This window comes from Papaver somniferum, chromosome 1, assembly GCF_003573695.1.
Source record: "Papaver somniferum cultivar HN1 chromosome 1, ASM357369v1, whole genome shotgun sequence".
Classification (NCBI taxonomy): domain Eukaryota; kingdom Viridiplantae; phylum Streptophyta; class Magnoliopsida; order Ranunculales; family Papaveraceae; genus Papaver; species Papaver somniferum.
In genome coordinates, this window is record NC_039358.1 from 132,791,761 (window position 1) to 132,803,799 (window position 12,039).

At 36.8% G+C, this 12,039-nt stretch overlaps 2 protein-coding genes across 2 annotated transcripts; one reads left to right on the forward strand and one right to left on the reverse strand.

Annotated features, from left to right (window-relative positions):
* Positions 1–4,619: 4,619 nt before the first annotated feature.
* On the reverse strand, positions 4,620–7,609 carry LOC113301223 (transmembrane 9 superfamily member 12-like). The gene is made up of 2 exons (XM_026549982.1): positions 7,467–7,609; positions 4,620–7,192 (listed from the first exon to the last, which is right to left on the reverse strand). The coding sequence occupies exon 2, from the start codon at positions 7,035–7,037 to the stop codon at positions 5,073–5,075; it is 1,965 nt and encodes a 654-aa protein (XP_026405767.1). The 5' UTR covers positions 7,038–7,192; positions 7,467–7,609; the 3' UTR covers positions 4,620–5,072.
* Positions 7,610–10,565: 2,956 nt separating this feature from the next.
* On the forward strand, positions 10,566–11,282 carry LOC113350914 (protein FAR1-RELATED SEQUENCE 9-like). Its single transcript, XM_026595020.1, has one exon. It carries the CDS (start codon positions 10,566–10,568, stop codon positions 11,280–11,282), a length of 717 nt encoding a protein of 238 aa, XP_026450805.1.
* The last annotated feature ends 757 nt before the right edge of the window (positions 11,283–12,039 follow it).

Consider the following 12,039-nt stretch of genomic DNA (forward strand, 5'->3'; position numbering starts at 1 on the left):
TGGACACATTTTATGGAACGAATAAGAAATTAAGACTGAAAAATTTAATAATGGATTTGAGAGAGCTAATCAACCGAAAATTCCAAGTTAATAATGGCTTTATGGGTTATAAGATATGAGAAATTGATAATTGCAACTTTACACCTTGATCACAATATCACGTGGACACTTATATCATGGAAATCAACCATTGCAGTCCGTTTGTTGGTTTCTTGATGTTTATTGTGTTTGACCGCTAAGTCTCCGACTTCTGCCGCATTGGATATCCCTTAAAATCAAAGTAATGTACTGAATTCTTAGTGGTGAAGATATTAGTAACCTGGGAAGATGAAGGAGTCGAGGAACCATGATGTGATTCCGCTACAGAATTTGACCGCGGAGCCTCTGACTTATGCCGACTGGATATCCCTTACAACTATAGAAATTTACTGAGTTCTTAATAGTGACAAAATTAGCAACCTGGGCAGATGAAGGAGTCAAAGAACCATGACGTGATTCAGTTATAAAAGTTAGAACATGATATAGGGTTAGCATTACACCTATAAAAGGCATATCAAAATAGTGCACAAAAACACAATTAGGGAGTTCATTCTAGACACCGTTATCGAAGTTCAGTATAAGTTGCTCCAATGATTCATATTCCAATGATTTATATTTCAGTATAAGTTGCTCCAAGGAATTCAACTGTACTAACTTCAGCAAATTGGCAGAATAGAGACAAATAATAGCGTGTTCTCGTAGCTTGAATTGGGTTAGTAAAAGCATATCTTATCAGATATGCTTTTAAAAGCAGTAAAGAGTAGATGTACAACCACTAACTCACTTCAGTTAGGAATAGTGTTTATTCCTTCATAGTATGCAAGGTCGGATTCCATCTTATTAAACGAAGTCCTCCATTTATAAGTCACAACCGATGCACATGAAAACCAAGAACAGAAACACAAAATCTAAACTACCAAACTACAAAAAAAAATATGCAGGTAAAAGAAGTTTTTTTAGGTGTGAAATTAAGACATATTTGAAGTAAAGGTTTGATTCAAAGTTTGTCATTCATCTAGATGTGCCACCAAATTCATAGTTTTATAAGATCGAGTGACTAATAATGGTATAACAAAGTTGAGCCTAATAAATAGATTGAGATTGATTTGCATACTATTTCCAGTTAATGATCATATAAGAAGAAAGACCGATAAAAAAAAAAAGGAAAGTGATTATAACTCGAGTATATTCTGGGTGTTGGGTAAAAATAACAAATGAAAAAAGGAAAGTGATGAATTTACCTTCAACAACTACACGATGGAAAGGTCGTTACCGTACTGGTGATGAACTCGTTTGGGTTTTCTAATAAAAGAAATTGAGTTAGTATTTCTATTTCTAATTACAGATGCTTCTTAGAGCACTGAAATCAATTAGAAGTACAAATTCTAACACATTCAGCTAATACTTGTATTATGTCATCTTCAAAAAGATCATTTCTGCAGCTCCTGACGTGGATGAGAGTGGTGCGATATTTCATGAGCCAACACCCTCAATTTTATCTGTATACGCCATGAGTGAATCCAACCCCTTGCTAGCTTGCAACCAAGAAAACAGTATACTCAGCAACCTCAACAATCGAAAAAAATATAAACCCAATTAACGAAAATTAAACATGTATTCAGATTAACTAAGAATTGACATTTTCCTATTTATATTTGTCTGTGTCCTGTTGCAGTGCAAGACGACAACATTACCTGGAAATATCTTCTCAAGATTAAAAAATAGTAGCAATCTCATCCTCATTTTCAGCCACGCTATTAACATATAATTCTCTTTCGCTAGCTCATTCTTTTTCACAACAACCAAGTTCATGAAAATGAAAGTCGTCAAACATAACCGGTTTCAAAATAGTAACTTTGTTTGCTATAACCCCATAAGCTGCATTACACCATTGTGTCGTACCACTGGTTGTCAATAGAACTCATGAGCTTCACATTACCTTAATCGACAACTCAAAGAAAATGGTAAAAAAAGGAAAGAGTAGATAGGAAAGAGTTACCAACCATCAATAAATTTGCAACACCAATTCTGCAAACATGCGATGAATGTCAATAACCACATTAGGATTAATTAGGTTAAGCCTAAATTCCAGTCTGACTCCTTATATAATAGGAATAAAAATAATTTTAATAAGGCCCAGTAAAATTACACATTTCACTGATAAGTCCCCAATCTAAACAACTGTGATTTAATAAGGTATTCGATATTACGCAGATTACTGCTTTCCAGAGCACAGAGAAACGTTATACAGTGATAAGTGATTCCATGCATTAACAAAGGAACCTGCCGACCCACAATTCCCACAAAATTCAAAGTATTGTATCTCTCTCAATCAAATACTTGTTTATGGAACAGAGTTCTTCCCAGCAGAGCCAAATAAGTTTGTTGGTCATGGCCTTCATACAGATAAACAACGATTGATTAAAATTACTTTGCGCAGATCTTCTGTGTGCTTTTTCACCTACTCTGAAAAACTAAGTTGCAGCCAAGTAAAGTGGGTAAGGTATAATGGAAAGGATTTGAGATATGATGTATAATATAAATAACTAACAAATAGACAACTCGTGTTAGTTGTGATTCAGTTTTTCATGAGAATTCTTTTTCATTTAGGTTCAATTTGAACTACCACCTCAAAATTAAATACATGAAAGAAAAACAGAATTAGACCTTGTAGCATTTAAAAGAATATCCATGAATCAAGAGCAGTCGGCTTCTAACCCTCTGCTCCGTACCCAACAAAGCACTCACCTATCCAAGTCTGCAGCCTCTATTTGAGCCTTAAATATCCTGATACATACCTAAAAAAACAATGTTGTTACTGTTAAGATCTCCATTTTGTTATGTCATCAACTGAATAGAAGAGAAATAAACAAATTTATCTAAAGAATTTATCTAAAGAATACCGAAGTTTCATTTTTATTTTTCACCTAAATGATTCGGATTTGGATTTCTTATATGACATATACTTTCATTCTCTTCATCTCAGAGAAAAAGTATCCAACAATAGCTTTGCAATAAGCAATCTATTGGAGCCATTAGCACAACATCTTTGATCTTTAACGATGCAGGATTTCTCCCTGCAAAGACACAATTATAGGAAGTTGATTCAGAACATGATGAAACTAATGTCAGATGTTACGCAATTGAGGAAACATATTAGTCATATGCCATGAGAACAATCAAAGCATTTTTTTTTCTTTTTTAGCATATAAGAGAGCTCCAAATGACAAAATCTAATTGCTTGACACATGATTTCAAAGTAAACAACGGTAGAAGAAACAACAAAAGGCCAGTAGGCTTCAAATTGTTGTTGAAGTACAAAGACTTTCCTTCAATTGGGTTCCAGAGTTATCCCCAGCAGAGGCAAATAAGGCTGCTCGTCATGTTCATTCTAAAGACAGATGGATGCTAGACTTCATGTTGAAACAAAATGGGGTTTGATACAGAGACATGGAAGAAATGTGCAAAGTTGATTTCTCATTTCTTCTGAATTTGATTCAGAAGCATCTATGGGAAAATAACACTGAAAATTTGTAGCCATTTCTCAAAACCCTTGCAGAGATGTCAGCACCCCCATGACCTTCAGCACGCTGTGAACTCGTCGTTAACAAACTCAAATATTCCCTGAAATTGGCAAAAGCATCTTGCATCTAAGAATACCATACTAACTTGCTTCTTTTAAAGCTGATCCCATTATAGAAACAAAGAATTATTACTAAATATTGGCAAATTCTTATTTTTTCTTGTAATAAACAACAAAGATTTTTGTAACAACACTATGGAGTGTAGGTTGCAACAATGTAGTTACTGCTGGAGTTTGTGCATAATATGGAGTGTTATCTTTATCCCCGACAATGATAGAAGTCATGATCAAATTAGACAGATAGCAAAAAAATTGAACAATTTTACAATACTCACTAACAATTTAACCAATTGAGAGTAATTTCCTCATGCTAAATGCGATTAATCAATCGATAATGCAGAATATACGAAATCTAAGTAAACCCATATCAAATTATCATCAGAGTGACCCAAGTTTACCATCTTCTTCTTAGTCTCTAATAGCTAAAAATTGCAATTTCTTTTCAACAAAAAAATCTATTTGATCCCCAAAATCAAATCTTTGATCCAACAAAAAGAAAAATCCAGACTTTAATCAGTGATAACAAATCATATAAGACTTGCCCATACTCAAAAATTAAAGAATCAACCCGTATAAGAAAAAGCAGATTGAAGAGTAGGAAATAGGCTTAGTTACATCATTGATTCTCTTCGTCAGAAGAAGATGGTGGTGGTGAAGGAGGCGAAAGGTAATGGTGGTGAAACATGAGTAAAAAGAGGTGAAGGAGGCGGAAGAAAAGATAAAAAGTTAAGGTTTTGTTAAAAAGATGTTTTGTATCGTGAAAATGATTCGGTACTCATTTACCCACCAATTCTATTTTGCTATATAAATCCTCAATTCTTATTGGTAGGGGATCAGGAACTCTATTCAAGCTTTTGGCCTAACTTTCATTCTGGAGCCAGCATTTTCCACTCAAATTATATATAAAATATGGAACTGAAACCAAGAGAGAACATTTGAACGAAAGATGTCATTTCCAAATCAAACACAAAAAGACTGACGAGAATAATTAAACAAAAATGAAAGCCAAGAAGTTTCCAAATAACAATGTTGATGATAAGCTGCTTAAAAAAAACAAGGATATATATATATGATCCAAATGAAGGCCAAACAAGAACCAAATCTCAACCACTATGTATGTATAATAGAGAGAAGAGCTACAAAGATATCAGAGACCTTCAACATCACGGAGCACGGAAAAGGTGATGAAATTAACCTAAAGCTGCGACCTTCACATACCTTACCTTTAGTATTGTTTCACCAAGAACAATAAGCTACAGGCTTTCAAAATCTAAAATCTTTTGCTGCAAAGGCTAAAATAGAAAGAAAAGCATGACTAATGTAGAGATGAGGAGGGAAAAATGAGAAAGGCTGACTTATCTCTTCATGCCTATTTGCTTTTGAGTATCTTCTAGTCAATTTTGACAGATGAGAAAAGGTAATGAACGAAATAGAAGGAAACCAGGAAACCAATGGTGCCAGTAGACAACATGATTGTGATTGCCATGATCAATGAATAACCAAGGTAGAGCATAGCTGAGACAGGCCCACTCAAACTCCTTAGATCAAATATCAGGTAGTTGATAGAGTACATGAACACGTACAGTGAGACTGAACCAGAGGCAAAGAACGCTTTCCACCACCACTGCCAGTCCTCCACACACAGGTGCATGTACGTAAGGACAACAGAGACTTCGGCACAAACAACGACAAGCAAGATGAAGACCACGAGCAAAAACCCAAAGACATAGTAGAACCTACCAAGCCAGATGCTTGAAAGAATGAAAAAGAGTTCGATGAAGAGAGTTCCAAAGGGAAGGGTACCAGCACCAAGTACAAGAAGCCAAGATGGATATTTTCGTGCAGGGATTTCTCTTGGGATCTGGTTTGTTCGCACAGGGTAAGTAATGGGTTCTGCTTTTGTCCCAAGGTAACCTCCCAAAAGGGTTAAAGGAACAGAAATGCAGAACCAAAGGGACAATAGTATAAAATATAAGGAGATTGGGATGGCACCAGTGCTCTTGCTGCCCCAGAGTACGAAGTTCAATGCGGTAAGAATTACGAACACTATTCCCGGGAAGAAAACCGAACAAGACCAGGAAACTGATCTCCATCCTTCTGTAGTTCCCTTTACAGTTATCCATAATCGAACACCAACATAACCCGCAACAATACCAAGGAAAAGATACAGAATTATCATTCCAGTCAAGAGCATTCCTCGAGAAGCTGGGGACATGAAACCAAGAGCTGCAAATATAATGGTTACAACAGCCATCCCCAAAATCTGGGTTCCATCTCCCACCATTACACAGAGTAGCTTTGAGCAGGTCGGTTCTCTAAAGACATCTGACACTACAAGTTTCCACCCAGAAAGCTCCTCGTTCATCTGTGCTTGAGCTTCTTTGTCCAGTTCCTCGTACCTTGTCAAATCCCTTCTCACTGTCCTTAAGAATATAACAAAGACGATACCAGCTAAAAAGAATATAACCATCAGAGAATTCATGATTGAGAACCAGTGTACACGCGCTCCTTCCATCTTCAAGTAAGCGTCCCATCTCGAAGGCCATCTAATATCACTTTTCACGAATTCAACCTCATAAGTAAATGAAACTTGCTCTTGCTCCCTGATTATTTGAGACTTCTCAAGATCGACAGGACAGTTTACTGGATCGACACTGTCATACATCTTGAGCTTTTTCATTGCCTCAGGATCACGTTTGATACTGCAAGGAATGACCTCAAACCCAACAATTTCATAACCATTTAACTTCTTTTCAGGCTCTTGAACCACAGCCATGGTTTCATCTCCAGTACCAAGTAACACCACACCACTTCCTTCATACTCATGAACCAATACCTTAAATTTCAAATGATTTATGATGTAATCTTCGTTACTTTGAGGAGGTGCATACCCGACTGGGTACCCTGTCCACTGGATCTTGATCCCATTTTGTGTAGCATACCTCATAGCTGGTAAATTATCCAGGATCATATTCACCTGATACAGATCACGGGTTCTTTGCTTCAAAAGCTTCACCTCATTCTCGTTCAACGGACTCGTTGTACACAGATAGAGCAATTCATTCTGATTCATTTTAAATCTATAAGGAGAGTTATCAATCTGATCACCCATAAGAAGTTCCCCCAAATTTTCTGCACTCTTCTTAATCCCTCCCGGAGGTTTGCAGTAAGGAAGACTGTAATAACTAAAAGGAAGCTCTGTTTCGATAGAAGTCAAGGAATTAACTTTCGCAAGTATTGGTTCACCATTTGAGTATGTGTGCATGTAAGTTCCAGGCAGATAAAATCCATCACAAACGGTAGCAAACAGAATAACAAAGAGACAACAGAAACGAGCCAACGAAGTTTTCTCCATTGTCAGAACAACAATATGAAAACAAATCCCTCGATCTCTGTTATATATCCAAATGCATTATCATCAATTTCAGATCTGAATCACTTCAAGATGAATTTGCACACACTTATCTATTTCAACTAAAATATTCCACCAAATAGCTGAGATCTCCAGATCTACACAAATGAAATTACAAAGAGATCCGGAATCAAAATTCTTTATCCCGAATCGAATAGATCGGTAAAACATACTTACTAATGAAAAAAATTGCACCATTCTTATATTAAACAACTCGTAAACATTGCTATGAGGTTAAAAAATACAGATCTAGCAGTAAGACAATCATATTGAATTCAGGAAACATATGAATCAATAGGAATTAAGACTAGAATAACAGTAAATTGTCAGGATTGAAATGAGAAGAATTCAGATCTGAGGAGAAAGGAATACCTAGCAGATGATTCGAAACCGTTTCTGGATGAATCCTAGAAACAACCGTATGGCGCCAAGAGGAGAACTAGCAAGCCCTAAGAGCTTCTTCTGCAACAGCAAATTGGGATGAATAGGGTCCGTGAGTCGAGCGTGATATAAGAGGGGGTGTTTGCGTGTGTGACACTATTGAACTATATAGAAGGCCAACACAAAAACGAATCTTCGGACGATTCTTTGCGGTTTAAGGCTCAAGTCCCTTTAGTTTGCGTATTTTCATTAAAGTCCCTTCAGAGTTTAGATTCAATTTGTTCTCTTTGTCAATTGCGAACGGCGTAGCAGCTACCGTGAAGGAAGCCTACTTATACCATGTTTGTTTACTCCTGACCATCTGGATCTGGGTCGTCTGGATCTGGGTGAAATCACCTGACTCAACTGACTCAAAAATATATAATTCAGTGATTTGGTCCTATGAGTCAGGGGTATTTTGTTACCTGTCTCAAACGGGTCCGAGTTAAGGGTAAGGTCTGAGTCACAGATCGAGTCAGATCTGACTCAAAATGGAAAACAAACGGTCTGACATCTGACTCGCGACGAGTCAGGGGTTGACTCAGATCCAGGTCGCGAGTCAGATGCAAACAAACATGGTGTTACTCTTTGTGTACCATTGCAATTTGCAGCAGGAATCTGGGCACATCAACTCCAACTCGACAACACCCTCTTGATTTAAGACCGAAGATATAGAGTACTTGGAAAAAAATTATGGTGGGTGAATATCATCTCATAAGTTTCATGTCAACTCATTATTTGAAGCAGATGATGGAAATACTAGTCTAATGATACAAACTTTATTTTCACATCGATCAGAAATCACCTCTCTCTCTCTGTACGACTCATTTTTCTTTTAATTTCTTTTCCAATCCCCTTTACCAGCTCCTTAGGGTGGTAAATGTGACATTCGTGAATGCATCTTGCAAATTTTTGGCACGAATTTAAATCGGCAGTAACGTGGTTCAATGAATCAAGCTTCACCCACTACTACTTCAGCCTCACACACTTATCCATTCAAGTGTGAAAACCCAACAGTTCGGCAACGGAAGTCTTTAACCTTTGTTTATCTTCTCTCTTTTTTCTCAAATGCTTACCATAAAGTATTCATACTTTTCCATACATTCACCAACACAATCAACCAACCAAGAATACATAGAACGTAACAAAATTAACCCATTTTATTGCATCAAAGGGGAAGATAAACAAAACTTTCCCAGTTAGAGACTTGCACATGCTTATTCCTCGTGAATCAAGTTTTTACCTTACCCAAACTCTCACAATCTGAGTCTCACAATATCCTATGCCAACCTACTGATTTTCTAATGCCTTTACATTATTTATGCAATAGTTACTGAAAACGCGGGGGTACCAAAATACACCACCACTTTTTTCTTATGAAATCTGTATGGACAAACTCAATACAACTCTGAGAGTTAAACTGAATCAAGGAATAGTATCTACAGTTATATCTTTCTATCTTGCGAGTATAACGTTTATAGAAACAAGTACGTGAACCTAATCACAAAGAGATTATTTAGACGGTACCAAAGACCAATTGTCCAAGAATCAATCAAGTCTTATCCAACAAACTAGGTCGGATGTATCTACTATGATTGATCAAGCACAACCTGTGATATTTCAATTATAAAGATAAACAATATAATGCGTAAAAAGAAATAACGCAGACACCAGAAGTATTGTTAACGAGAAAACCGCAAATGCAGAAAATCCCAGGGACCTAGTCCAGATTGAACACCAAACTGTATTAAGCCGCTACATACACTAGCCTACTACTAATTAACTTCAGACTGGAATATAGTTGAGCCCTAAAAGGTATCCCACCGATTAATGTACTGTCACGCTCTTTACGCCTCTTGAATCTCAGCAGGACTCTGCGCAATTGATTTCCTTAGATGACGTCACACCAACTAAGAGTTGTTTCAACTCAATTGAAGACTTTAAACCAAAACTGCCTCCCACAGATTAAGCCTAGATATTATTTCCTTTTACAATCAAATAATTTGATCAAAGGTGTGGAAATCGATGGCAATAGACAAAGTCTAGCTAACCTCAAAATCCGGACTTATGCAACCCGGAATGTAGCCTAAATTATTATTCACCTCACAAGTATATAATCTGTGGAATCAACAAAATTTGAGACGAAGAGAACTTTGATGATTTCTATCTATCTTGATCGATGGAGCAAGCTCAACAAACAATCAAGATCAGGATACACGAGTTATCAAGGAAAGATAATTGGACATGGCTTCACGAATCCCTATGAGAACTTTGTAGCCGTTAAACCCTAAAAGGGTTAGGAAGAGGACGATTCTAGATACAACTAGGACAAACTAAAAAGTAGTGTCGGGATTCAAAGATCTCGGTTGCTTGAAGTTCCCCTTTTATAGATATTCAAAGCATAGGTTGCTTTAGGTTTAAGCTAAGGTAGCTTTTGAACCAAGCAAACAATATCCACCGTTAGATGAATCTTTGAATCTGATTTACATAAAAAATATATACAGTATGGTTAGGTGAGACCATAACCGAACCGTGTATAAAGACTATGTTCAACATGGTTAGCTGAAACTAGCCGGTTTGAACTTAAAAGCTTAATCTTCATTTTCATGAACACATAAGACATTAACTTTGAGTCACAGACATGTGATCAAATAAGTCTAGTGTTTTAGAAAATTAATCAAATGCTAATTATCTCGTACAAATAATTTAAACGCACTTGAAAATATAATCGACATGGTTAGTAGGTGTACAAGGTATAAATACCATTGCCATCCGTGAGTCGGTTTAGTCACGGTATGTGTGCCGGTTTCTAAACATTTAACCAAACCAAGTTAATTAACAGAACTTTTTAGGTTTGCGTACTGGTTTGGAAACCTTAAGACTGTCACCGGTTCCGGAGTTCACAAAACTAAATTGGTTTGCTTACCGGTTTGGATATACTGCCAAGTTCAGGAACACAGAACTGTTTTAGTTTGCATACCGGTTTGGAAACTAATCCCAGTTTTGCAACCACAGTTCAAAAATGGTTTTAGCGTACATGATTTTGAAGAGATGTGGAATTCTATACTTAAAGAATATGGTCTAGAAAATAATGATTGGCTTGCAAACTTGTACGAAATTCGAGAGAAGTGGATACCAGTATACCACCGTGGTACATTTTTTGCTGGAATAACTACAACAGGTCATAGCGAAGGAGCAAATGCATTCTTTAAGGAGTTTCTATCACCCAAAACCAACTTAAGGGAGCTTGTAATTAGGTATGATCAGGCATTGACAAAGGTTACTGAGACTGAAATTGCAGAAGACTATGTATCAGAGCACAAGAATCGTCTTATAAACGAGAACAACCTAAGTTTGAAGCATGCAACAACCATCTACACATGTAATATCTTTGAAAAGTTTCGTGAACGACTAGTTGATTCACTTCGTTTTAGATCTGAAGAGCTAGAAGCTGATGGAGTTTTCAAAATATATTCAGTCAAAGATAAAGAAGGGCCTGCTCATTTTACCGTGAAGCTGAAGCCAGACACAAACGAAGCGTATTTCACGTGTAAACATTTTGAGTTTATGGGATTACCTTGCAAACATGTTCTGCGAATTTTCAATAGGCTTGAAATCGAAGAAATCACGTCACATTTCATCTTAAAACGTTGGCTGAAAGGCGCCAACTTGTTTAGAACAATTGATGGCACAACTACATGGGATAAATATGGGTGCGCTGACGCACTTAGGCTCACTCACTTATGGAGGATATCAACACAAGTGTGATCTAATGCTTCGAAATGTGATAATCTTTTTAAGATAGCACTAGCAGGCATCAAAACAATATCTACCCAGCTGGCTCAAGAGCAACAGAAACAAAGTGGAAGTGAGGATAACAATGATAAAACAATGGAAACTTCAAATAATGTCGAAGAATCAGTTCAGCTCACAAACCAAGGAAAACTTTTAAATCCTATAACCTCATAAACCAAGGTAAGACTGAATGGGAATGTGAGTAAAACTGGTCGAATAATGAGCGGGATCAAAGTGCCGCCCCAGAAGATGTAGTCAATGTCATATCCCTGGTCACGACAAAAGAAACTGCCCACAAAACTAAATTATGTAAGTTGAGTCAACATTTTTATGCAGAACTTGAAAAGTTAAGGTCTTTAAATGATGCCATATTTTTCTTCTTCGTTGTCAACTTCAGTTTTATATGGATGCAGGTTCTTGAACTCTTCAGTTTTATATGGATGCAGGTTCTTGAACTCTTCGGTTTTCAAACTCTTCTCATAGGGCCTTCGAGTAAGCTCCTTTTGCTGCCTCGGCAGCTGCCTCAGCTCATCCTCCAACAAGAAAAACTGAGGACGGTTTTCTCACTTTTCCTCTGGTTTACTTTTTAAGTCTATATCAGTAGCATCAAGTTCTTCTTGGGAGGAAAGAATAACATCAGTCTCGTTTTGTAATTTGTAAGCCAAATTTTTTTTTTATTGCAAATGCATGCATGAATACATTTTTCAGTTCGTTTGGTAGTTGAATATCA

Coding starts and splice junctions, on each gene's coding strand:
- LOC113350914 (XM_026595020.1), top strand. CDS start 10,566: ATGTGGAATTCTATACTTAAAGAATATGGTCTAGAAAATAATGATTGG.
- LOC113301223 (XM_026549982.1), bottom strand. CDS start 7,037: ATGGAGAAAACTTCGTTGGCTCGTTTCTGTTGTCTCTTTGTTATTCTG.